This window comes from Urocitellus parryii, chromosome 6 (genome assembly GCF_045843805.1).
Source record: "Urocitellus parryii isolate mUroPar1 chromosome 6, mUroPar1.hap1, whole genome shotgun sequence".
Classification (NCBI taxonomy): Eukaryota; Metazoa; Chordata; class Mammalia; order Rodentia; family Sciuridae; genus Urocitellus; species Urocitellus parryii.
The window spans coordinates 3,073,442-3,099,924 of record NC_135536.1 but is presented as its reverse complement, the minus strand read 5'-3'; the positions used below and the strand labels follow the sequence as shown (position 1 = coordinate 3,099,924).

Here is a 26,483-nt window from a genome sequence, read left to right as displayed (position 1 = left end):
ATGACACCCTGAACTTGCCTGTGTCCTGGCTCTTGCCCTGCACAGTGCACTGGCGGACTCTGCCTGCTCCCGAGCTCGCCATTGAGTAGCCTCCCAGGGCCAGGTTGGAGGTGCGGGCTTTGGGGAGCTCCGGGGCGTCTGGGCAGCAGGGCTGTGGAGGTCCTGGGCGCTCGGGTCCGCGAGGCTCGCGGCGGGCCGGGAGTGGAGCCAAGGCTGCTCAGGACCCGCCCCGGAAAGCGCCGCCCCGGCCCCCAGGCCACACCAGCCGTCACATGCCCTCGCCACCACCGCCCCTGCGGTCACCATCCCGCCGCCCCCACTTGTCCCCAGCGCCAGCGGTGCCCTCGGTCCTAGCATGGCGCGCGCTGCGGGGCCCGAGCGGCGGGTGCTGGCGGTCTATACCGGCGGCACCATCGGCATGCGGAGCGAGCAAGGCGGTGAGTCGCGGCCGGGCACCCTGAGTCCTGAGCCTGGACTGGGAGCCTCGGGTTGCTTGCCCGCCCGCAAGGGTCCTGGCAGAAGTCGCGGGTGGAGGGCTCAGCTGTGCGGCATGTGTGTGTAGGGGCTGGGCTCCGGCTCCAAGAGGCCTCGGGAGGCCCAGGGTCGGCCACCTGGAGAGAAAAGAGAGGGAAATACCGCAGGACCTCGCTGCCACCGCTAGCTGGGGCACAGCGTGTCCCCTGTGAGTGTCCCTCCCAGAGCTGGGACCACCCAGCAGCCTCAGAGCACCTGGGCCTGCCCCCTGCTTCGCTCTCCCCAAGGAGCCTCTGTTGCCTCCCCAGCTCCAGCCCTCCCTCATCACCGGCCCCTCAGGGCCAGCTCCAGGCCCCTACCTGGAAAAGGGTCCACTCTGATGCCTGCAGCTCAGGTGCAGCCCACACACCTGGCACTCAGTGCCTTTCTCTATGAGACCTTGATACTGCCTGTTGGGCACTCAGCGCTCTCCTGGTTACCCCTTTCCACTGGAGTGGGTACTCAGAAGCCACTGTCCCTCTCCCAGTGGCTCCAAGGGCTGCTTCTCAGTCTTCTGTCCCTGCAGAATACATGGACATCCCTGAAGGCCCCTCCTGTGTCAGGCCCCAGGACACAGACATGAGTTGAGCCTATTTCCCAGGGACTCAGGCACCAGGGACATGGTTCACAGGTTGGCAGATGCCACTGAGGGACAAGGAGTGACAGGGATCACTACTCGCACTAAGAGCAAGGCTGACATTAAAAGTCATGACACACTCAGCTGGGTGTGGTGATGCACACTTGTAATCCCAGTGGCTCAGGAGGCTGAGGCAGGAGGATTGTGAGTTCAAAGCCAGCTTCAGCAATTTAGCAAGACCCTAAGCAACTCAGTGAGACCCTGTCTCTAAATAAAATATAAAAAAGAGCTGGAATTGTGCCTCAGTGGTTAAGTGCCCCTGAATTCAATCCCCGGTACAAAAAAAAAAGTCATGACACACATATGGGAGGTTGACCCAGGAGGGTTGGGTTCTGCCAGTGGGCCGCAGGTCGAGTTGTATTGGGGCTGCTGGAGAGGGTCCCTCTGAGGGCATGAAGGATGCGGGAGGAGTAGTCCCTGGGCCAGGGTGTGAACAAGCCAGGCCAGGAGCTGCAGTGAGAGGGGCTAGAGCAGAGAGGAGGCAGCAGGGCTGGCCCTGTGGACTGTCCACTGCCTTGGTGCTGCCTCTCCAGGCTTCACACATGCCAGTTCCCGTTCTCTGGAGCTCAACACATGGTTATCCTGTGGTTCAAGCTGAGGCACAGTCCTGAAGGAACCCTCTTCCCTGTGCCCATCTGGCAGCCTCATGGGCTTGTTCCCAGGAGCAGGCTACATTTCTGCAGGAGGTATGAAGCCACACTTCTGGAGGTGAACCAGACTTTGAAGCCCGAAAGATGGGGTATAGCAGGTGTCGATTTTCAGGCAGGTAAAAGTCTGTTAAGATTCCCAGGAGCTCTGGGCCCTGGGATCCTCAAGGCCTGGTGATAAAGGGGGACCAGCAGATACATACCCATGCTCTAAACCCCTTCCTGGGGGGCCCACCCCACCTGGCAAGCTCAGAGCAGTGGCCCGTCCTGCCTGAACCAGGTTCTGGAGCCCTGGTAAGATGCAGGCAGGTGGCAGGGAAGTTCTGACTGCGGTAAGGGCTCTGGTCCCCACACCAGCCACTTCCAGAAAGGACCCCCCCCCCTTTCTGGCAGCCCCAGGGTCTGCTGCTGTGACTCTCCTTCAGAAAGGCTTTAGGGAGTTTCGCCCCAGAGGAGGAGGAAGAGAGTGAAGTCTGGCCCCTGGTGACCCCTAGAGGGCACTGCAGCAGGCCCTGGACTCTGGGCCTCAGGGACATACAGATGTGTCTGGGCACCTTGGCTTTTTTGCCTAAAAATGTTTATGAGGTAGAAAGACTTCCAGGAATGAGGTAGCACTCACAAGGCCAGGGAGGTGGGGACAGTTGGAGGGGCTCTGGGCAGAAGGCCTCAGGCAAGCCCCAGCCTTTTCTGATCCGCGAGGAAGGGGTTGAACTGGTAGCTGCCTTCCTGCCTGCCCTGGAGTCGCGGCCCCACAAGCACCAATGATTAACTTGCTCGGCCCTGCTGACCTGGGCCCTGGCCTCACGAAGGGCATGGGTGGGAGTGGGAGAACGGCCACAGCCAAGCTGTTTGGGTTGTTGCTGTTGTAACAGCTTCTGTGCCTAGTGTACACAATGTCCTGCAGGGCAGAGCACGCTCCCCAGCCCTGCCAGAGTTCGGGGAGGGCAGAGGTGATGGTACAGCGCTCACCCTGTATCTAGTTCTGTTCATAGTTTAGCCAAGAGGCTTTATAGTCCAGTAACCCTAGCCTCGGCCCAACCTGCATCAGAGGCCACAGGGGAACCCAGAGGCTCCCATGTCCAGCTGTGGCACCTTTTACCTGCTGCACTTGGGAGCTGGCTCCTTGTGGACACAGGGGGACAGCCAAGCTCCAGGGAACAGTGGTCCAAGGCTGCATCCCTATAAGTGGCATCCTGCCCTGTGTCCACCTTTGGCCGCAACTGAGCCTTGGGGCAATGCCCACGGCTTCATGGTCACCACAGCATGACATCTGTAGCCACGGCCTGGACCTCCCTCCCATTGGTGGCTGCGTGTGTTCCAGTTCACATTTGGGTGGTTGAGCAGGCCCACTGCCCTGGGAGCAAACCCCATCCCCACTTGAACATGTGGGGAAGGAGCCCAGAGATTCTGGTGAGGTCAGTCGCGTGCCTGCCATACAGGAAGGGCCAGCAGGGGCAGGACCCAGGCTGCCCAGGCCTGACACTCTTGGGAGACCCTCAGCAAGAAGAGCAATGAGATTTATGAAGTCCGAGTTGGGGGTGAGAGCGATACTGACTTAGAGTGGTAAGGAAATCAGCGACTTACAGGTCAGAAGGGATTCCCTGGAATGCAGAGACCAGCGTGGCCCAGTAAGCCCCAGGCCTGCCTTCCGGGCTCCTTTCCACGGTGCTTCCTGGCAGCCTGTTCTGGCTCTCAGAGCATAAGGGTGCATTTGCAGAATTTGCCTGGAGAGAAAGGCTGTAAGGTCTTCCCTTTGTCCTGTGATACCCACGTGCCCTCTGAGTGGGGACACCAGGGCCTGTGTGTGCCCCCTCCTGCTGGAGGAGCCCTGCTGTGGACAGAGGTGCCTTGCTGTTTGTGAGCATTTCCCACCAACCCATGCCAGGTGTCCTCTGCTTCACCTTCCCCACTGTGGATGTCATCATGGTGCACCCCATGGGACCACGGGATGGTGCCATGACAGGAGATGGCCACATCCTGGTCACACCTGGGGTGTCTCCAGACGTCAGAGGGGATGCCTTAGTTCCTGTGGGTGCTGTGACGAGTTACCACAAGCCAAGTGGCTAAAAGCCCCTGAGTCCACTGCCTCTGCTCTGGAGGGGAGAGACTGAGTTGTTTCAGAGGCCGGGCTGAGGCACCAGCCGGGTTGTACTTCTTCCTGAGGCTCCAGGGAGGAGCTTCCGGCCTCCCCACCATCTGGTGGCTGGGGTCCTCTGCTGGGGGCCACATCCCTCCTGTGTTCTAGGCCAGCGTCTCCCATCTCCCCACCAGCACACAGCCTGCTCCGTGTAGGTCTGGTCCCCCTCTGCCTCCCTCTTATGAGGACGCCTGAAGTGGCATTTAGGGCCCACCTGAAATATCCAGGATCATCTCTCTAGATCCTTGATATAATGGAACCTGCAGACTTTGTCACAGAAGATGACATCCATAGGCCCTGGGATTAGGACATTCATAGGATTCATTTTCAACCCCACCACACATGGACAGGGACACTGAGCCCCAGTGCTGGTGGCCAGAGTGTCCCCTGAATGTGGCGGCAGGCCACATCCTGGTTACACCTGAGGTGTCTCCGGACGTCAGCAGGGCTGATGAACTCACGGGCCGCAGTTTCCACATCTGTTTGCTAGGCTTGTTCACGTGACGTTTCGCAAGCAGCCACACCTCGGCTGGTTTGCCCGGGGCTTGCAGGGCTGCGGGCCAGGCCAGGAGAGCGAGTGGGCGAGGAGCCATGCCAGTGCTCCTCTCCAGTGGGAAAGATGGCGCCACACACCCCACAGGCCGATGGGCCTGGGAGCCGGGGAGGGGCCGGGCTGGGGCCAGGGGTTTGGCAGGAGCTGCGAATGGACTGAGAAAGCTGTGGTGGGGCAGATGAGGAGCAGCCGCCAGTTCCAAAGCCTGCCAGGCTCCTGGCCACCAGCTGGGGCGCTGTGGATTGGTTGAGTCCATTGCTCATTTGTGACAGGCTGGCAGCGCTGGGCCTGGAAGAGGGAGGTGCTGCTGGGGGAGGAGGGGACATGTGTCTGTGGCCAGAGCTATATATGAGGGAGAGAGGGCCAGGTCTAGCTGGGTGAAAGGCTGGGCACTCCGTGTCACAGCGATCGGAGGAGGGGGCACTGAGGCTGGCACCTGACCCTGACACCTTGGCAAGGCTTCCACTCTGTGAGACCAGTGGGATTGTGAGCTGCTTAAGGGGACGCTGGGGTGCCAGTCATTCTCCTTGTGTGCCCCGTGGGTGCCAGAAGCACTTCCTGCGAATGAATGACCAAGAGCACTCTGTGAAGGCAGTGGAGGGTCAGGGCGTGGGACATGGAAGGAAGGCCAGGGCCAACTGACCCCAGGCCTGTTGTCCATTCCAGGGGCTAGAGATGGGGGCTCCTCCTTCTCCTTGTCCCCCCACAAGGTCCCATGTGACTGAATCACATTCTCACCCCCCACCTGTGAGTGGGGACCTTCCCATGGCAAAAGGACAGCAGGTGTGATCAAGGTCCTGACTCTGTGATGGGAGGTGCAATGGGGCTGTCTGGGGGGCCTGCCAGTTCCCATCAGCCCTTGCCAGAGGATTCCTCCCTTGGCCAAGGAGGAGGCAGCCAGGGGGATGAGGCCAAAGAGAGGCCTGGTTTTGGAGACGGAACGCAGGGCCACAGCGGGGAGTGCGCTGCGAATGAGCCCCAGGGAGGCAGCACTTCTGCTGTCCCTCACATGGGATGGAGTTCCACCAGGTCCCGAGTGTCTTCCCCAGAGCTTCCAACAGGGAGCACAGCCCTGCTGATGCCTGAGCTTGCCTGGCTTCTCACCCCCAGAGCTGGGAGATAATATGGAGGCTGTTTAAGGCACCCTGTTTGTGGCAATGTGTGATTAGCAACAGGGAATTGTCCAGCCACCTGAGGGTAAGAGCAGGGACCAGGTGATGCCCAGGAACACGATTCCTCCTGACCTCACATCTCAGTCAAGGAGGCTTCTCTGGAGGACCCTGTTGTCCTTGCCAACGTGTCCCAGTGCCCAGGTACATGGGAGGCTCACAGACTGTGATAAGGAGTGAATGTGCCCAGAGAGGCTAGCTCACTTGCCCAAGGACACAGGGCTAGCAGCTCGGGGCACTGGCCAGGAGCCTTTGTTTTCAGAAAACATACCTGTGACCTTGTAGGACAGGATGCCGTTTCTGCACAGTGTTGCCACCTTAGGTGCACATTTCTGAGAGGCAGAAGCTGCTGGCAGGGATGGCTGCTGGTGGGGCCTACCTGTTGGGCACCTCCTGTGTGCCAGGCTCTCCCATTCACTGGACGGGGCAGGGACTAGGCTGGAAGCTGGAGCCTGAGGAGTCACACAGTGCATGCCCTGAGGGAGCGTGAGGACCAGCAGGGCAGCCTGTGGGAAGGGCACACTACCTGGCATTGAGGAGGGCTTCCTGGAGGTGATACTCTGGGCTGGGCCTCAGAGCACCTGCTGGGTGAGAAGTGGGGCTGGGGCAGGGCTTTGAGGCAGCACCAGCAAAGCATCCTGGGCATTCGTGGAGGTGGGGTAGACCTGGGTGGGCACACATGGCTGCCTTGGGAGAGGGCTTAGCTCAGTGGGGGTCAGTGGATACATTTTCAGTGGAGTATGAGCAGAGATAGGACCTGGGAAGAGTGGCAGCAGAGGCCCTGGGGCTGGGTTCCAAAGAAGGAATCAGCATTGGCTCCAGCTGCCAGCTGCCATGCTCCCAAGGTTTCTAGTGGCAGCTATGTCGGGGTCCTCCTGGCCTCCTGGGCCAACCCTGGTCCTGCCCTCTGATCCTGCCCAGGGCCTGGCACTCAGGAGGGGAGGGTGTGGGCTGAGGGCTGTTTGCAACGCCAGCCCTGACCCCACTCTGCCTGGCCTCCACCTGCAGTGCTTGTCCCAGGGGGAGGCCTGGCCACCATCCTGAGGGCGCTGCCCATGTTCCATGACCAGGAGCACGCGCAGGTCTGCAGTCTCCCCAACGACACGCTGGTGCTGCCGTGAGTATGGGTCCTCCGGGGGACAGGGAGGGCGGCCCTGAGCCTGGACGTGCCTGTCGGGGGCCAGGGAGCAGGCTCTGGTTTCCCCAGCAGTGACCTGCCATTTGCACGAGGCGTCTTTGGCCTTGCTTTGCGGGCTTCACAATTGCCCGGGCTGCCTTCCAGGAGAGCCTGGGCCCTGGGCTCACGGAGCCACCTTCCCCAGCCTGCTCCTGGTGCCTGCTCAGCCCACTGGGTTACTGAGCATGGGGGCACCCCTGTCTCATGGCTGGCCCAGTGACTTCTCCCTCCCGGGCGTGGCAGTCCTTCTATTCCTGGCTCCAGTCTGACTGCCTGGAGCCCTCTGTGGCTGGAAGGCTGAGCTGGGAGTTCCCTGTGGTGGCTGGTCTCCCTCAGCGCGACTCTCCCAGCAGGGACTCTGGCTGCTGGTGGGCTGATCCCAGCCTGCCTCTCCGAGCTGGTATGGGAAGGTGATCCTGCTGGGGGCATCCTGTCCTGGGCCACATCCTTGCCTCCTCTGGGGACTCCAGATGGAAGGAAGGTTGCACCCTGTACTCAGGTCGCTGGGACCTTAGCAATATGCAGAGCCCGCGGACAGATGTCGCTGGGTGCAGGGGCCAGTGCCAGGCCAGAGGAGAGCAGAGCAGGTCAGGATCCAGAGGGGCGGAGTGGGAGCTGGAGTTCTGCTTCCTGCAGCCCTGCCGGCTCGGACCAGAGGATCATCTACACCGTGCTGGAGTGCCAGCCCCTCTTCGACTCCAGTGACATGACAATCACCGAGTGGGTTCAGATCGCCCAGACCATAGAGGTAGGGAGTGCCAACGGGGCTGGGGGTGGGCAGAGCCCACCTGCAGGTAAGGACAGGAGCTGTATGGTGGAGTAGGCAGGCCCAGCCTGAGACGGGCAGTACCCGGGAATGGCAGTCCCCGGAGTGGGACAGGTTCTCGCAGAACACTCCACTGCAATGGAGGCCATGTCCATGTTCTTGGCGAGGGAGTTGAGGCCAGAACAACCCCACACTGTCACAACCCAGGTCTGTTCTTCCCCATCATCGCAGCCTCAGTTCCTGGCACAAAGACGTCCTGGGCTCCCTGGGTTGGGGTCTTGCCATCCCACCAGTCCCTATTCTCACCTGCCTCCCGTAAGAAGCCCATGGTCCCCTGTGTGGGGTCACTTGGGTCACACGCTTGTTTCCTTCTATCTGAAGCACAATAGGACCCTGACCCCCACCAATTGCGAGCTGCTCAGTATAGTATGTGGCCCTGGGTCTGTCCCATTCCAGGAAAGGGGCTGCCAATGGGTACGTCTGGTCTAGGTTGTGGAGGTCCAGACCGTGTTCCTTGTTTGTGGCTGCAGCACCCTTGGGGACAGGTCTGATTTGGGCTGAGGTCCAGATGGTGCCCTGTGGTCCTTCGAGGTTCTGCACCCCACAGCCTCAGGAAGGCCTCCTAGTCCTGTAGCCTGGCCTGGCCAGCAGAGGGCGCCCGCCCCACTCCCAGCTGCTCTGCAATCCCTAGGCTGGCCTGGTTTCCTGTTTAGTGGGTCAGGAGGGCCCTGTGTGGCCAGAGCTGTGCTCCTGGCAGCCGCACCCTGGGCAGTTGCCCTCTGCAGGGCATCCCCTCGTGGCCAGTTTGCTCCTGCTGAGTGGCCAGTGTGCTTGGGAGGGCTTCTGGCCTTTGCTAAGCCTAGAAGGCCCTCCCTGGACGTTTGCCCACCAGCCTCCTGCCTGCCTAACTGGTCCGCTCCTCGCAACCACCTGCTGGCTCCCAGGGACGGGTGGGCCTTGTGTTGGTTGTTTGTGCTCATGCTGACTCTCTCTAAGCAGCAAGGTCCACTGTGGCCCTGGAGGCAGGGGGCCCTCAGCCAGCACTCAGGATTAGGGAGCCCAGTTCTGAGGTTGCCCTGCCTGGGGAGATGCTAACTGGAGTCCAGGGAAAGTCCAGCGCTCCCTAGGACCCACATTCTTCCATGCTCTGAGGCAAGCCACAAGCCAGGGCCCAGGCCAGGGCTGGCCTTCCAGAAAGGCCCTCTGGGCCTGCAGGGGGTGGTCATCTGGTATCTCCCTGAGTCCTTCCTGCCTCTGGGCCCTTTCCTTTCTTTCCCAGGTTGAAGGGGACAGGCTGCCGCCCTGACCTGAGCACCTGTTCCCAGGAGCAGGGCTGACAGGGGAAGGCCTGGACCTGCCCTGAGCTTGCTCCCCCCACAGAGACACTATGACCAGTACCATGGCTTCGTGGTCATCCACGGCACTGACACCATGGCCTTTGCTGCCTCTGTGCTCTCCTTCGTGCTGGAGAACCTGCAGAAGCCCATCATTCTCACTGGTGCCCAGGTAACCTAGGGCCTGAGGTCCTGCTATGCCCAGGCCTCCTGAGGCCACAGAGCAAGGCCCCGCTAGAACCCAGAATTCTTGCTCAGCTCCCTGGATTGCTCCTATGTGCCTCGTTCATGGTCCATTTATTTCTGCTCTGTCTCCGGGGGCCCATCTCAGCAGTCCCTGTGGCTGGAGGTCCATGGCCTGCTGGTGATTTTGTCCAGCTGTGAGGCTTCAGGAGCACCCAGAGCCCACCCCCAACAGCTCTGCCCTCAATGAAGCCTTTTCTCTTTTTGCTAATGGGCTTCAAGTCTGCTGTCCACTCAGCATGGTAGCCACTCCAAGGACAGGCCACTCCCAGCCTTTGCTCTTCTCTTCCTTCTTGCTACCATGGACCCAACATATGGTGCCCCCTCCTCTGTTACCCTCAGCTAGCACACCCCCGCCAAAGCCAAGGCTGATGGAATGTTCTGGAAAATGGTTATATTTGAGGTCAGGGAACAGAGGAGGTCTGCACCTCCATTGGGGCCTGCTAGACACTGACTTGGGGGTCCCTGTTGTCTTTAGATGGCTTCATAAGAGGGAGCCCCAGTGGCTCTTGGGGCCAATCCTAGCCAAGCCCCTCAGCATCCGTCCCTGTTGGGAGGCTGAGGCCTGGGCTAGGAGCCAGTCCCTATGTCTCTGTCAGCAGAACCTGATGAAGCTCTAGGGAGACCCTCTTGCCAGGGCTGCCAGGTGCCATTGAGGTGACTCCGCCATCCCCCAGCTTGGTCTCCCTGGCTGTGCGGAGGCTTCCTGGGGTACTGGCACCCTGTGTGGAAGGCCCCAGACCACTGAGCACACCTGCTGGCTGCTGGGCATCTTCTGCTCTTGTCTGGCTCCTTTCCACAACCATGTCCCTAGCTTGGATCCCTGTTAGGCAGATGGGACTTGGGCCAACTGCCTAGCTGCTCCCTAGACCAGGGGGGTGAGTGCCATGCAGCTCTGGGGGTGTGGAGGGTTGGAGAGCACTGCCGCCCCAGGAGCACCCAGCATGTTCTTCAGGCTCACACCAGCCTGTCGTGAGGCATCTATGTCCCTGGAGTACTGGAGGGCAAACTGAGGTTCTGGGTAGGGCTCACCCACAGCCATACCTCCCCTGGGCCAGTGGTCTCTCCCTCCAAAGGCCCTGTGCTGACCACTCCCAGATGACCACACCCCAGCAGACCTTGGCCTCTGCACACCCCAAAATAGTCCTGCCCACCTACTGGTCAGGAGTGGTGAGGAGCTGGGCACTGCTCAGAGTCCCCCAGGAACTGTCCACAGTAGACTCTGGCAGCTCAAGGATGAGCTGGACGGTGCCAGGGCACCACCCTTGGCTCCTTCCCACCCATGGCTCCTATTGTAGCAAGGAGCTGTAGTGTCCTCAGGAGCTGTAGTGTCCCCTACCCGCTGGGCATCTGATCTATGTGGAGCAAGGCCTAGGCTTGGGCTGGCACTGTAGCAGGAACCACTGCTGGTGGACATGGAATGGGCTGCTCCTCTCCAGAGGTCCCTGCCCCCAGCCCACACCTGCCCACTCTTCTCCTTCCCCTAGGCTGGAGGACTTTGACTGGGGAGGGGGACCAGGTGGCCCCTGTGCTTCCTGAGACTCAGCCCCAACCCGTGGCTCTCCCCAGGTGCCCATCCATGCACTGTGGAACGATGGCCGGGAGAACCTACTGGGGGCCCTGCTCATGGCTGGCCAGTACATCATCCCAGAGGTACCTGCCTGGCCTGGTGTGGTGTTGCCTAGGTCAAAGGTGGGACAGTGGGTGATGCAGCCCCGGAGCTCTGAGGAGCACAGAGAGGGGCTTGTGGTGCGGCTCTCACGGCACCTGCAGGCCAGGGGCCGGGTGGGTTTCTAAAGGTTTACCTCATGTTCCAAGAAACACAGTCATGAGCCTTGGAGGAGACCATCACCCAGAGTCACTATTCGGAGACATTAGTGTCATCATCCTGGCATGTGTGCTTCCAGTCTTTGTCACAAGCATTCATTCTTGTGCTGCAGATGTGTGTGTGGGTTCCCACGAACACAGAGGGCTCCCCGCGTAGCTCGGGAGTCCGTCCCTTTCCCAGGTGGCCACCTCTCCCGTCCCACAGTGTTAGGACTGCAGGCTTCCCTGTCCCTCTGGGGCCAGGATGAGGAGCTGCCTTTGTTGAGCCGTTCCCCGGGCAGGTGGGGTTAGAGGTAGGGCCTTTCCACAGTTTAGCATCTCCAGGCCCATCTTTCTGCCCACTCTGGTCCAGCCCCTCCTTGGGGACAGCTCAGAGGCGGGGCAGCTCCCTGTGCGCCCTGGAAGGGGTCTCTGGAGTCCCTGTGCCCCGTGCCCCTGTGGGCTGCATTCCTGGGGGAGAAGCCAGCTGGAGCCCCTGCTCACCTTCTGCGCATGCTGCCCGGCCCTGCAGCCTTGCTGTTTCCCATGGGTAGTTGGTGGGGCAGGAAGAGGCCTGAGGGGAGCAGCCATCTGCAGAGGTTGCTCCTGGGCAGGTCTCTGCTGGCACCCAGGTCTGAGCATCCCTGCGGATGGCAGTGTGATGTGGAGCGCTGGGAGGAGACAGTCCCCCCAGCTCCGAGCTGCTGCCTCTCTGTCCTGCAGGTATGCCTGTTCTTCCAGAATCAACTGTTTCGGGGCAATCGGGCAACGAAGGTGGACAATCGGAGGTTTGCAGCCTTCTGCTCCCCGAACCTGCCCCCACTAGCTACGGTGGGTGTGGACATCACAAGTGAGCAGGGCCTCTGGCCGCAGCGCTCCCTGGACGGGGGTTGTGTGGGCTGCTGTGGGGAGGCTATGCTGGGCTTTGGCGAGGGCTCCCTGAACTGGCAGAGGGCACAGTGCTTGGTTTTGCCCTGAGCTACGGCAAAGCCAGAGGGCTGCTTGGAGAGGGTGGGCCATGGGGCCACGTGCCAAGGAGGTGGGAGGCCTCAACAGACCACCACATGTTAGGAGCTGGGGGCTCGAGAGGTTGGGGATCTCCCTGCCCATGTGGCCACAAACTCAGGAGTTTTCTCTGGTGGCTGTCTATGGCTCTGCCACACAGCTCAGCCCTCCTCAAGACTTGGGCCCCTGTGGTATGTCTGGTCCCCAGGAGTTTTGGGGAGTCCTCTGTCCTCTGGGCCCACGGGCTGTCCTTATGGGCCCAACAGATGTTCTAAGTTGGTCCTGGGCTTCCCCAGGGGAGGCCCCACCAGCCTCTCCTTGCCCTGGGTGTCAGGCTGGCACTCTGGTCAGGCCATACTGGAGACTCAGGGTCACTGTAATGGCCCAAGGGGAAGTCACTTCAGGACCACCGTCTTTCCGCCTGAGAGGTCTAGTCTCCTAAGGGGTCTCCACTTTCCTGGACGTGGGGCCACCTTCTCCTGCCTCTCTCTGGCTCTTGCCCCTCTAGGGCAGGTGTGGGCCCAGGCCCTGGGGCCTGTGTCCCCACCCTACTGTCTATGGGGTCCTGCCTCAGGGGTCTGTCCTAGAGAGATCTCTTCTGGACCTGTCCAGCAGAGCTGGCCTTCCTTTGGGGAACACTGGGGTCTTGGGACCTTGCCCAGGGCTGGGTTCCCCAGGCGGGGCTGCCTCTCTAGAAGCAAAGCAGCTGTTCCTGTTTGACTACGTGACTATTAGTGTCCCAGCCCTCTTGGAGGGTGGCAGTGTCCCTTGCCCACGCTGTGCTTCTGCCTGGGCCACTGCCAGCCTGTGGGTTGGGCACAGGGTGTTTCTGGGCCCTGGAGAGAGCTGTTCTGGGGGACCTCCTGGTATAGCAGGTGCTGATCCCCAAACCCCACTTTAGGAAGGAGCAGTTGCCCCCTGAGAGAGGGATGGGCTGGGGGCAGCCAGGACCTTGACCACCCAGTGTTCCCCAGAGATATGGCAGGAGTTCTGGGGCCTCAGCCCTGGGTCCTGTTGACCATTTGGGAGCTCTGACCCCACCCACTCCCCTGCTGCCATCCCGGCACCTTCCAGAGAGCACAGGGCCGGAAGTTTGTCGGTGTCTAACATGCTTCCTGCTCACCCAGGACTCCCGGGCCTGGGCAGGGGTCCATGCTCCCCAGGGTCGGAGCAGTCCAGAAGGCTGCCTGGAGGTGACAGCACAGGAGCTGGGTGGTGGCACCACCCCTGCAGCTGAGAAGGAGGAGCGGGTGAAGGTGTGGGTGCTGCCCTGCAGGTCACTCTCCACCCGGTGGAGTCATATCTCCAGGGCCCAGGACTGGAGCTTCTCCGTGGGCAGAGGGGCCTTCACTCTGGATTCAGGGCCTCTGCCCCACATGGGACTCAGGGGTCTCAGTCCCAGACCAACCGCAGCAACCCCAGCACAGAGCCGAGGCCACCTCCTGCCCCAGCCCCAGGCCCCTGCCCATCTTCCACTGCTCCCGTATGTGCCAGGGGTGGGAAACGGCACTGCCTGCCCTGGCTGATGTCAGGCTGCTGGGCCGGTTCTGACACCCAGCGTTGGGAAACTTCAGCAAGTGCCCAGGGTGTGGCTGCTGGGCCCCTGGGGAGGGGGAGGGGCAGGGCCAGGGCCTACCCTGCTCTGTACCCCAGGCCAGGACTCCCTGGACTCTTCACTTACGCTCTGGGAGGCAGCAGCCCCCTCCCCACCTGTTCTGCCTGCTCAGCAGACACACAATCCTAAGGCGAAGAATGTCTCCTACCATGGTGGGCATGGAGGGGCCCATGGCCTCTGCCACGGGGGGGGGGGGGGGGTGGAAAACTCACCGCCCTCCCCTCGCCCCACCTCCATGTGCAAGTCCAGAATGTTCTGTTCATGATCATATGTGAATAACACTGGAAAAAATGGCAGGAGGCACAGGGGCTCCCACCCCAGTGAGGTACAGGGAGGTGGGGGGCTGAGCTTGGGGTCCTGGCACCCTTTAGCATAGGGGAGTCCCCCGTGTCCCACTCTGCTGGCTGGAGGCCACATGAGCCACGGGCTCCAGACCTCTGCTGGCAGTCATTGCTGGGGGCCTGGCAGAGAGGTGGCCTTCAGACTTGTGTACAGGCTGACCCTGGGGGGATTCAAGGCGTGCTGACCCTGAGTTCCTGCCCCCCACTTTCCGCAGGCCTGGGGTTCCACGTCGCCCTCCCTGGGCGAGGGGTGGGAGTGACAGGCACACACCACTCCTCCAGGATTTGGGGGCAAAGAGACAGAGGCTCCTTCCCCGAGGATGAGGGGTCATTCACTGGTTGGTGGGGTAGGCAGTGAGCACAGCAGGTGGGTACCAAGGGCAGCTGCTGCCCAGAGGACACTGCCCCAGCTGTGTGCCATGTTGGTCCTGCCCGGGCGCCGTCGCCCCCCTAGATACCTCTGCTGCCTGTGAGGCTCAGCTAGGGCTCCCTGCCATGTTTCCTCTCCAGCCCGGTCACCTGTGTCACCTGGGTTACCACTGTTGCCATCATCAGCCCAGGACTGGAGGGTGGGCCTGGAGGGGAGGTGGGGCAGGGGGGCCTAGGCTCAGAGGACACTAGAGAGGTCACCCTGCCTGCCCCCTCAGCCCTCTGTCTTCACAGTCAACAGGGAGCTGGTGCGGAAGGCCAGCAAGGACCGGCTGGTGGTGTGCAGCCGCATGGAGCGAGACGTGGGCCTGCTGCGCCTCTTCCCCGGCATTCCTGCCTCCCTGGTAGGGGTGCGGCCCCAGTGACCCCTGGCTCCCACACCCCCAGGGGCCTCACCTGATGCCCAGGGTGCTCTCTGCCCCCCGGCTCCCCAGTGCCCGTGCTGGTTGGTGCAGACCCCACTTGGAACGGAGGCACTGCAGTGTGGCCCCCTTGCTTTGCCCTGCTTCCTGTTGCCCTGGCCCTTCTCAGGCCCACGCATGAGCAACGAGCTAACCCTGGGGACGTCCTCTGGCCATCAGCTTGGAGGCGGCCTTCCTGGGCTGGAGTCTGACACACAAGGGCACCACGCTGTGGATCCTCCCTGCTGTCTCAGCTGAGGCTTGGGGACCTGCTCACCTTATTAGTGGTCTTGCCTGTGGATACTGGAGGACGCCCAGGGACACAGAGCCCCTCTGAGGCTGACTGGGGTAGCCCCAGAACTCCCTGCTCCTTCCTGTCACTTCTTTTTGGTGGTCTTTTGTCTGCTTCTGCTGCTGGCTTCTCAGCTACCGGCTGTCCTTATGGTGGCCACAGTGCCTCCCTGTCCTGTTTTCTAAGCTGCTGATGGGGGCCCTGCCCTGTGCTCTGTGGCCTGAGTGGAGCATTCCAGCCAGTGGGATGTGGGCGGGTCCCAGGGAGCCTTGAGTGTGTATTAGCGCAGCTTGCTGTCCTCCAGGACCAGCTCCCAAGCGCCGCCCGGGCCTCCTGGTGGAGGTCTGCCACCTCCCAGCACGTTCCCACAGTGTCCAGTCCTGCCCTTTCGGCCCCACATACTGTGGACGTGTTTTCCCTTTGGGAGACATGGCAGGGACAGCCCTCCCAGATTTCCCCAGGGCTACCACACAGGCCTGCTCAGAGCAGTACCACCCTGGGCATGGTGCAGGGCCTGGGGCAAGCCTTGTGGGTCCCCCCTGCTGGAGCAGAAAGCAAAGACCCTCACCATGCACCCCTGCCCTGCTGCCCCCAGGTTCGGGCCTTTCTGCAGCCCCCTCTGAAGGGTGTGGTCATGGAGACCTTCGGTTCAGGAAATGGGCCCACCAAGCCGGACCTGCTACAAGAGCTGCAGGCGGCAGCTGAGCGTGGCCTGGTCATTGTCAACTGTACCCACTGTCTTCAGGGCACTGTGACCTCAGACTATGCCTCTGGCACGGTAGGGGTTGGGAAAATGAGGGTTAGAGGAGGAGGGGTGAGCCTGGGGGTACCGCAGGCTGGGCCCTGACCACCCCCATGTTGGGGAGGTTATGGGAAGGAGCACGGAAGCCGTAGGGCAGGGGCCGAGGTGAGCCGCCCCTTCTGGCCCCTGTGCCCCTTCTTTGCAGGCCTTAGCAGGAGCCGGCGTCATCTCCGGCTTCGACATGACGTCTGAGGCTGCCCTGGCCAAGCTGTCCTATGTGCTGGGCCAACCAGGGCTGAGCCTGGATGTCAGGAAGAAGGTGTGTGTGTCCTTTGGGCTGTGGGGCACAGGTTTGAGGACACACACGGCTCCTGAGGGCGGGCCAGGGGACTCCAGAAGAACAGGGTCTGACTGGGTGGACATGTGCATGGTTTGGTAGGGCAGGGATGTGGGGATCCCTGTGGAAGGGAAGGGCCAGCTCTGGAGCTCAGCACAGCCGGTCCAGCCCCGGCCCAGGCATCCCTTCCTCCAACTACTCTGGGGGTCTTGGATGCCAGCTCAGGATGAAGCCATCCCAACTGTCCTCGGACATCCTCTCCCACGCCTGTCCTTTCCAAGTGGGGCTTGCACACAGACGACCCCCGGTCCTTGGGCTTTAGCCCTTATTGATCCTTAGAAGGCCCTGGGCTGTGGGACTGGCTTGTGTGGGGACCCTAGAATCATGCTCAAGCCCCTGGTGGAGCAGGGTGGTGGAGTTTCGGGCGGCTCCCCTCAGGCCCTGTGAGGCTGGTCTGAGCGCCTTGGTCCTACCCTGGTTGAGCCCCTGGCCTGGATCCTCTTGCAGCTGCTAGCCCAGGACCTTCGGGGAGAGATGACGCTGCCTGCAGTGGATGAGTGCTGGTCCTCACTTCAGGGCAGCACCCTGAGCCGCGCGGTGTCCTGGCTCCTCCGTCTGAGCATCAGCCAGGTACTGCCTGGTGCAGGTGGCAGCAGCAGGGGGCTTGAGACACCCTGGGATACCCCCTACCCAGGACCTGCCAGACACCAGCCATTACAGCTGCTCTCCAGCCCAGGAGCTGGCTCAGGCCAGGGTTCAAGGCCCAGGGATCTGTGGGCTCATAGTGGGCAGGATTTATAGGGGTCCGTGGAGCAGAATTCAGGAAGGGACCTCCCAGCTCGCAGACATGCAGACACATGGCCAGGGAACATCAGCACTGGGTCTCAGGGCTGGGGCTACCTGGGAGCTGGGAGCACCTGAGTGGAGTGAAGGGCTGCTTGTCCTGGGGGCAGAGGGTAGGTGCCTGCTGGGGTCTCTCACCTCTACCTGGAGACGCGTTCCAACCTCCAGCTCCCCTCCCCCTTTTTAGCCTGGGTGTTAGACCCAGGAAGGGGAGGTCAGCTAGGGACCCTGCCCCAACACGTCCACCTGCCCACCTGGCCTCTGGGCCCAGCACCAGGCCTGGTGTGGGAGCCCGGCAGAGCAGAGCACTGCTTCCCTGGGCTGCCTCGGCCTGAGGGGCTCCTTTCCCTGGGCAGAGCTGCCCTGGTGAGCCTGCTGGTGTTCGCTGCTGCCACCTTCCTGGGGGCTCAAGCTGGACCTCCCTCACCCTGCCAGCCTGACTTTGGGGCTGGGGTCTGCTGGCCTGCCAGCAGTGGGTGCAGCTTAGGGCCAGGCACAGTGGCTTGGACCCCACCCATGCAGGTGCAGCCGACCTCCCAACCTCCCGTGGCTTTGCTGTGGGCGAGCCATGGTCAGATGAAAAGGCCTGGGCTGTGCGGCCTGTTATTAGGGTGGCTGTGCGGGGGCCTTAAGTGCTTTGTGATCAGGCCGGGCCGTGGGCATTGGATGAGGCGGCACCTCTGGGGCTGGGTCTTCTGTGTCCCACAGACTGGATGCAGCTGGGAGCCCTTGGAGGACGGGGCCCTTCCAGGAATGTGCAATGTGGGAACAGGGTCCTTTTCCGGGAGGGGCCCGCATACTTCTGCTCTTTCTTGAGATGACTTATTATTCTGTCCCTGACAGCAGTGGGGGCAGGCGAGGACACACACCTTGGAGGGTGGGTGGCAGGCCCCAATCACACATGGGGCAAGAAAGGAGGCTGGTGGTGGCTTCCTCCTGACTTTATTCCCAGGAAGTGGGGGCAAGGTGGCCTCTGTGTCTAATAGTGAGATGGGAGCCCAGGGCCTTCAGTGTGGCCATTCCAGCTCTTTCCCCTGTGGGGTGGGACCTACTGCACACTGCATGGGGGAGGCAGGCTCACACAGCACTGGGGACACCAGCTCCACCTGTGTACAGACCCCAGAATAAGGCATGAGGCTCTGGTGATTCCGTCCTCTCCCAGGAGGCTGAAGCTCTGCGGGATGCTCTGATGCCCAGCCTGGCCCTTGCTGCAGCTCACTCTGGGGACCTAGAGGCCCTGCAAGCACTTGAGGAACTGGTGAGCTGCTTCTGCCCTGGACCAGCAGCTGCCACCTGGGCCTGTGGGCAGGGGCTGACCCCTGCGGCAGAGTGACTTTGCTTGGCCTCACCTGACTCACTGAACCCTGCCTGCCCGCCTGGCGGCCAGCAGTGAGGCCTGGTGGTGGCGCAGGGGCGGGCACAGTGGCCTTGCTGACCACCCGTGCTGGTGCCCAGAGCTGCCCTTCCCCTCCTGTGCTCTGCCTGCTCCCTGGCCCTCTCTTGGGGGTCATGTGTCCTTGTGTCACCCAGGGCAGTGGCCTGAGCCTGGAAGACCCTATTGGTCAGACCCTGCTGCGTGTGGCAGCCCAGAGGGGCCATGCCGGTGTGGTTGCCATGCTGCTGCAGAGAGGAGTAGATGTGAACGCCCGGAACCAGGACGGCCCCAGCCCTCTGCTGCTGGCTGTGAGGGGCAGGTACCTGGGGTTCTGGGCACTGCAGTGGGCACGGGGGAATGGCGCCGGATGAGGACACTTCTTTGGTGTGAGCAAGGGCAGTGTGGGGTGTGACCAGGGCCAGAGGGAAGCCAGGCTTGGCAGGACCATCCCGGAGGGCTTCGTGGCAGAGGCAAGCTCCCAGCTGAGCCAGCACACCCAGGAAGGCTGACGCTGCCTAGAAAAGGGGACGCCACTGGCTGCACAAGGGGACTCACAGGTGCTCTCCAGGTGGCCAGGGCAAGAGGAGAGCGATGTGGGGCTGCCCCAGCCTGGTGCCTGGGAGGTTCAGCCTGCAGGTGCAGGAGACGACCCCGATCTTCCCTGCAGGAATGGAAAGCCCCCAGAGTGTGGGGACAAGCTCTGCCAGGTTCTGCCTACCTTGTGCCCACCTCTCAGTTTTGCCCTTGGTCCCAGTAGTCCAGGCCTGACCCTGAGAGTTGCCAGGAGTGGGCATGTGGTGGTCTCAAGACCCAGCCACAAATGGAGGGGAGGGAGGGGAGATAACGCCCGAGGGCAGGGGTCCTCCGGCCATACCATGTGGCCACGCTGGTGTCTGTGCCCACAGCGTGGAGCACCACTGGTGCAGGGCTGATGTGTCCTGAGAGCCCACGTGAGGCTGCGGGCTGGCAGGACCCCGCCCGCCGTGGCTCCCAGCAAAGGCGACTTGGCTTACTCACACGGTTGGACAGACCTGCCTGACAGCTTGTCTGTGCCCACCTGCACCCTGCAGACCTGCCTCCCCGGGGGTTTCTCCCAGGAGGCCTGTGGCCTGCAGCCCAGGGGAGCTGGGGGCGGGTTCACCTGCCTCAGGAGGAGGCAGGTGTCTGAGGCCAGGGTCACCAGACTGTGGTGGCCAGACCTGGGCCCTGCCCTGCCAAGAGCCCCTAGTGGGGCATGTCACCCCTGTGAAGGGCCGATGGGGTCCAACTCTTTTCCCAGAACAGGCCTTGGAGGTGGACAGTGACCTCTGCACCACGCTCCGGTGATCTGGGCTAGATGGACCTCGGGCGTGGGTGGGTGGCGTGGCGATGAGATGAGCTCACTGGGTCCCGCCTGGCTGTCACAACACTCCCTGCTGCTCCCCCAAGACCTCCGCCCAGTCCTGCACGGCCCCACACTCCTCCAAGGTTCCCTAAGACTGGGGTGGCTGTGTGATTTAGAGTGTACCCCCAGGGGCACAGTTCGCAACTGGCACCCCTTGTGCTTTGCTGCAGCCTTGGGCCTTGCTGGGCCCCTCCTGTGGCCTGTGGGAACCTTTCCCGGCCCACAGCTTAGCTCCCTGAGCTGCCACTGGAGGAGTTGGCTTCGGGGCTCCAGCCACCGTCCCATTCCCTCTGGTCTGCAGGACCTGCATCCAAGGGCAGATGTGGGGCACAAGTGACTCAGTTTCCCCAGAACCAGCCCCAGGCCTGGCCAGGGCAGTCAGGTCACCATCGACGTGTGAGACATTCAGGGTGCAGTGGGCTGGCTGGCTCAGGGTGGGAGCCCAACCTCCAGGGCAGACCCCACAGGACAGTGGAGTCTCATGGGGGCTCATGGTCTGCACAGAGGTGCTGCTCAGCCAGGGCTGTCTGGACCTCTGACTTGGTGGCTGCTGACCATGCCCTGTAGACCCCAGATGTCCTGGGAAGGTGTCCAGGAGAGACGGAGGAGGTGGGTCCTCAGGATGGCATCACACGAGCCAAGGCCAATGGTCAGGGCAGCCTTCCTTGCTGGCCAAGGCCCAAGGTCCCAGGGGCTCGCCCTGGCCCCTGCACACAGGCCTGGAGGTGCTGCTGGTGTCGAGGAGCGGGCTGGGGTGCACGGGCCTGGCCAGGGCCACAGCTAGCACACTCACTCTCATGGCAGGCACCGGGGCGTCACTGGGTTGCTGCGGGCCGCTGGGGCCTGCCTGTCTCCCCAGGAGCTGGAGGACGCAGGGACGGAGCTGTGCAGGTGAGAGCGGCTGGAGCTCATGAGGTTTTGGGGAGTAGGCGCAGGGCTCCGAGAGGGGAAACCAGGCCTGCTGGGAGGGACTGGTGGGCCCAGGTGTGGGGGCTGAGGAGGGCGAACCTGTGCCCCGGCCTGTGGGCACCAGCCTGGCTGATGGGCAGAGGTGTCTGAACTGGAGCACATCATGGGGTCACTCCCAGCTGGGAGGACAGTCCAGTGAATGTGCATGTGCCCACGGGGATCAGGAGGGGTGCGGCAGGAACGGGAAGACAAGCAGGAGATGTCCTGGTCAGAGCACAGGGTGGGAGGGGTGGGGTGCAGGGTCTGAGTCCCTGCGCATCGGGAGCCCCAGGCCCAGAGGGTGGGTGATACTGTGGACTTCAGGCTGACAGGAGGCCGGGTGAGGATCCCGGGGCTCTGGGCCCTCCATCCCTCATATCTTGGCCCCAGCAAGGTCTCTCTGGACTCCAGTGTCCCCAGTGCTCAATGTGGAGCTGGGTGGCCAGACCCACTAGCCCCAGCCTTGGGCCCCCTGAAGTTTTCAGTGCTGTTCCCTGATCGCCCCCCCCCCACTGCCTGCCCTTCTCAGGGGACAGGGGCTGGGGGTTGGGCCCTGGGAGGACTGGAGCCAGCCTTGGCTTTGGGTGGCTTGGGCAGGCCACACTGGCTCCAGGGACAGATGGGGAGCTGAGGCAGAGAGTCCAGGGGAGCTGCGTGGCTGGAGGGGCTGGGGGCCCAGCCTGGCCTGCCAGGGGCCCACTCAAGGGAGCAGACGCCTCTCCTGGGAGGCCTGTGCGGGAGGCATGGGCACAGCTCCAAGAAGGGCCAGTGGGACCGTCCAGCGAGATTCAAACCCAAACTGCCCAGTGCCACTGTGGGGCCTGCTGCTGCTGCTCCCTGGTCAGGAGTGGAGTCCCCGGGTCCTCAGGAGGGCCTCCGCCCACCCACCTGCTCACCTGGGCAGATGGACTGGGCTGGCCCCACACTGGCCTGCAGGGTGGGGGACACTGGTGAGGTACAAGGTGTCCCCAGCTTTCTCCAGGGCACGTGGGCCCCACCCCTTCCTGCCAGGACCCCCATGCAGCTGGTGGGGCCTAGGACCACCCCCAGGCTCCTCCTGCGTCTCCCTCCTCCAGCCACCGAGCCACCAGGGCTGTTGTGAAATGTGGAACTGGCAGGGCGCTCGCGGGCGGGGCGTGTGCGTGCCCACGTGTGCGCGGTGCGTGTGCCCTGGGAGCCCTTGGCCTGAGTCAGTCACACCCACTGGGCGAAACCAGACTCCAGGCCGAGCCGGCCCCCACGACTCTGCCCCAGGGCCGGGCGCTGCTGGGTCAGCTGTTTGGGGCTGGCTTTATTAAGGTGCCCAGGGCCCCGGGAGGGGTGGGCTGATGGCGGGGTGCCCAGCCGCCCTGACGCTTCCCCTCCGCCCCCAGGCTCGCCTCCCGGGCAGACGGCGAAGGCCTGCGGGTGTGGTGTCAGGCAGGGGCTGACCTGGGGCAGCCTGGCTACGATGGGCGCAGTGCCCTGCACATGGTGAGTGCCCCGCCTCCCGTGGTGGCCTCTCTGGAGGTGCCACCTCCAGGAAGGCCACCCTGACTGTCCCACCTCTGCTGCTCCCAGGAGCAGGAATGCCGGCTCCGTTGGTCATGCGTCCTCTGTGAAGGGCCCGTGGGGCCAACCCCTCCCACCCCAGGCCTCTCTCAGGCCCAGAGCTGGGGAATGAGCAGGGAGGACACTGGGGTCCTGGGAGGCCAGGGCGTCCTGCTTGGCGGGCTCTCAGGTTTTGTGGGGTCCTGAGGCAGCCCCTCCCCATGCTCCCCCTCAGGTGGAAGCAGCTGGCAACCCAGAGGTGACCGCCCTCCTGCAGAGCCTGGAGGGTGGGGTTGGTGCCCAGGCCCGGGGTCCGGTAAGTCGCCCCCCCTGGTGTCCCCTCACTCAGCTCCCTCCACCTGTGGCTCTGGAGTGCTTCTCAGAGCAGGCTGCAGACAGGGTCCAGGGGCTGAGGCGGCCAAGGTCGGGGTCCGCAGTCTCCTCCCGCCACGGAGAGTGGCCTGGGGAAGGAGGAGCCCACCCAGGCCCACCCCTGCTGGGCATTCTGTCCACCCAGCCTGCAGGAGCTCTGAAGGCCTCAGTTCCAGACCACCAGCCACACACCCTGCTGCCCATCCTGGCCTAGAGACTCACGGGACTGGGTGCTACCCCCTGTCTCTCAGGCCAAGGTCCCAGCTGACACCCCATCCCCACTCCATCAAGGGGCACTCCTAGAGAGTTTCCAGGCTGGCTAGGGTCCTGCTACCCCCCAGGGAAGGCTGGGCCCCACAGACAAGGCTTATACACTACCTGTGCCTCCACATGTTCTCAGGAGACCTCCTATTTTCAGGAAGTTCTGCCTGGGGTCTAACCTGAAGCTATCTTGCTGCATAAACCCTAAGCCATTCCTGCCTACTGTGACCTTCTGGACAGACTTCAGGCACACACCTGCCCACTCTGACTGGGATGAAGCCTTTCCTGCCACCTCTGTTTCCCCATCTCTTTCCATGACAAAGCCTAAAGGCCTCTGTTGGGCAGAATGGCAATAAAGTGCTGTGGGGGCAGTTGCTTCCTCAGGTCCCCAAAGCCCAGCTCAATGGGTCTGTCTTGGCTGCAGCTGTGGAGCTGTGTGTGGTTGGGCCTAGGCTCCGGGGCAGAGTGTGATGTCTGCACCCTGGAGGCAGGGGGTGCACAGCCAATCACCGAAAGGCTGCTGACCCTGCCAGGTGGCACAGGGGAGGCCGGGCCTCCATCTTCCCAGCCTCCCTGCACCTGTGCCGGCCTATCCCCACTCCACATGCCTCTGCCCCACCTGAGTCTGTTCAGTCCCCCCTCATCCCGCACCCCCACCCATCAGGGCTCAACAGGGTGTGGGCTAGAAGCCCCCGGGCCTGCCGGGCTCATGTGACTGGTTGTGCAAGGCCAGGCCCAGTGTCTGGGTGAGGAGCCAGGTGGCTGCCAGCCGCAGTGCCACCAGGGCCTTCAACCAGGCTGAGGAGCCCAAGGTGTGGGCGGAGCAGCCCTGCCAGGCCCACCTAGGTGTCAAGGGCCAGCTCTCAGGGTCACACCTTTGCCCCATATCCCCTAGCCCAGGGCCAGGCAGATGGAAAGACAGGTGGGAATCCGCGTGGGCATGAGGCAGAGAGGTACCCAGGCCAGGGGCAGCTTCTCATGCCCAGCAAGGAAGGTCAGGGGCTGTATGTGATTCACTCACGCTGGGGCGCTGGGCCCGGGGCAGGCTCTGTCCCTGCTGGACAATGTAACATTTGGACCAAGAACTTCCTGGGGTCCAAACACCTGATTTCACCCTCAACCAGGTCCCCGATGGGACATGTGGCTGCCCACCAGCCTCGGAAAGCCACACTCTCTGGGCAGGGGGCCGCCCTGCCATGGGCACCTGCACCCCATCCCTCACCCAGGCCCCCCCTGCCTCTCCCAGCAGGCAGCAGCCTGGGAGCCTGGCTTGAGCTAGGCCTGGGTCCAGGTGACAGACCAGCCGTGCTGGGAGCAGGACCACTTCCAGAGAGGAAGCCAAGCCTTCTGGCCCCTTGTGGTGTGCCCCTGTCCTACGAAGACGTCGGGGCACAGGGATGCCCCTGAGCTTTAGAGCCGGGAGCCCTGTGGCCACTGGTGGGCTGGGACCTGTGGGGGGTGGGGTTCGTGGAGGGACAGTCAGACAAATGCCTTGTGGAGCGAGGGGGGGGCGAGCCCAGCCTGGGGTCACATGGCTGAGCCACCCTGATGCCCACATGGCAGCCTTCTTGCACCTGGGTCCAAGCTGTGGCTTCTGAGCGCCCCTGCTTTGCTCCTGGGGGACCAGGAGGCCCATCGCTCTAGGCCACACACACTCAGCACTTCTCTCGGCCTGGCCTGCAGAGCCCCAGATTGTGAAAGCCACAGGTGGCTCACGTTACCCCACATGGCAGGACCCTCCCAGAGCAGGTGCCAACCTGCCAGAGTGGAACGCCCACTGGGGCCAGGGATGAGCAACCGCTGGTGGGGAAACGCCCACTAACCCTGGTGTCCATGGACAGCCCTGCTGAGCTGGCATCTCCCCAAGTGGGTCAGACAGGGTTCCACAGAGACTCTCAGGGCAACAGGGTAAGGGGGCTTCGGCAGCCGGGCAGGGAAGCAGGACTCCCCACAAGGCCCGGAGGAGGCCAAACTGCATTCTTGGGCCCTTGCACACTGTGGGGACACAGCTTGACCCGCAGCCCCGGGATGGGGCTAGGTCTGGAGAGCTGTGGGAAGTGGTAGGTCGTTGTCTAGAAACCTCCTGGGGGTCCCTGGGGAGAGGCCAGCCTGGCCCTACGGGTGTGTTCCTTAGAAGGGCGGGCCATGCTTGGGCTCCAGGAGCACGTTGCTGGGCCCCACACCCTCAGGGAGCACTGGGAAGAGCCAGGCAGACGGCCACTTTGGAGTGCTCACATTCTGCTGTGTGTTGGCTCCTCTTCCCTTCTGGGCCCCTGAGAAGGGCACTGAGTCACTTTACTTTTTACAGATGAAGAGACCGAGTCACAGAGCTCTGCAGTCCTGCACCCAGGGCCCCTGCCCGGGCACCTGGCAGAGCTGGGCTGAATCGGCCTGTCCTAGCCCCAGCTCCTCTCTGGACAGGTGTGAGATCAGGTCAGATGTGGGCAAGGCTCTGCTGCCGCGTGGGAGGTGGCTGAGCCCAGGGCCAGGCCCCTGAGGGCCGCGTTACTCACACCTGGTAATCTCCTCTGGGGAGGCTTCTGCTCCCACAGCCCGTCCAGAACCTCTGGGTCCCAGAGTTATCTCTGGGGAACATCTCCCTTTCACAGAACCCACAGTCTGTTTTCCCAGTATCTTCTACCTAGGATTGGACTCCACAGTTAAGGCCCCCCCCAGGACGACTACCCCACCCCAGGACCCATGAAGAGCCAGATTTCTCTGGTGTGCTGCCCAGTTCTCCTCTGGCCATTCCGTGGTATTTCCTGCTACAAGGGAATCACAGGGCCTTGTACTTGTCACCTCACCACAATGGACCCCTTTGGCGCTGAGACAGGACCCACCCTAGCTGAGTGGGGACAGCCCACCTCTGCCCCCCACGGGACTGCTGTAGGGCTCCCTACTGAGGGAGAGGAGGTGGGTTCTTCCTGCACAGGCAGCTGGGAGTGGTATTTCCTCAACTCCTCTTCTTGGTCATAGGCCACTACCCACCCCCATGTCAGTCCTCTGACCTCAGTCCCACTCAGCCCTACAGACCAAGCAGCGGAGGACACAGCCCCTTCTCTACAATGGGAGCTGGCCAATCGGAGAAGTCACTGCTCTTCTCTGATTCTCAGTTTTCCCAACTGCAAAATGAATAAAATAAAACCTCACTGTTCACTCTCCAGGGCGTTTTGCAATAGGTAGACTCCACGCCGCACAGGCGAAACTGCCCAGCCACTCCCTCGCAGCTTCACGGCTGGCCCTGACCTAGGTCCAAGCTGTGGCTCCTGAGCAGAGAACGTGGGTCTCCCCTGGGGTAACCCTGAGTGATTAGTTCCCTGCACTTGAATGAATCATAACCACCTCTGCTGCCCACCAGGGGCTCCCGACTGGGGGGCAGGAGCTTGAGGAGGGCACCTAGAGCCCTCCCCACTGGCTCCAGTCCCTACTCTGTTCAGAGTTCTTGGGAGCTCCCCGTGGGCTCCAGCACCTCCAGTCCGCAGGGCGCAGGGCGCCTCCAGGTTGCCACGGCACGCTGGGCTCTCGCTTTGAGGGCACGGTGCCGGCTCCCGCTGCGCGCGTGGAGGGGTGGTACCGGGAAAGGCGGGCTGCGGCGCCTGGTGAGGTGGTGTTGGGGCTGCCCCTTC

The 26,483-nt window shown here is 62.6% G+C and overlaps 1 protein-coding gene across 2 annotated transcripts; it reads left to right on the top strand.

The window, feature by feature from the left end:
- Positions 1-339: 339 nt before the first annotated feature.
- Aspg (asparaginase) lies at positions 340-23,204 on the top strand. Of its 2 annotated transcripts, none has more exons than XM_026405553.2 (16): positions 340-437; positions 6,665-6,773; positions 7,470-7,581; positions 8,980-9,105; positions 10,746-10,829; positions 11,706-11,832; positions 14,607-14,716; positions 15,661-15,843; positions 16,013-16,126; positions 16,652-16,774; positions 18,150-18,245; positions 18,518-18,681; positions 20,551-20,637; positions 22,068-22,167; positions 22,460-22,540; positions 23,015-23,204. In XM_026405553.2, exons 1-16 carry the CDS (start codon positions 356-358, stop codon positions 23,033-23,035), a joined length of 1,719 nt encoding a protein of 572 aa, XP_026261338.2. In that variant the 5' UTR covers positions 340-355; the 3' UTR covers positions 23,036-23,204. The 2 variants fall into 2 exon arrangements, with proteins under 2 accessions (XP_026261338.2, XP_077656131.1); XM_077800005.1 differs by lacking the exon at positions 340-437 and adding an exon at positions 1,792-1,836.
- Positions 23,205-26,483: the final 3,279 nt, after the last annotated feature.

Bases quoted from the DNA above. Each gene is read 5' to 3' on its own strand.
- Aspg (XM_026405553.2), top strand. From the start codon at position 356: ATGGCGCGCGCTGCGGGGCCCGAGCGGCGGGTGCTGGCGGTCTATACC. The intron at 18,682-20,550 runs GTACCTGGGGTT...CTCTCATGGCAG, and splicing joins CTGCTGGCTGTGAGGGGCAG to GCACCGGGGCGTCACTGGGT. The intron at 22,541-23,014 runs GTAAGTCGCCCC...TCCTATTTTCAG, and splicing joins GTGCCCAGGCCCGGGGTCCG to GAAGTTCTGCCTGGGGTCTA.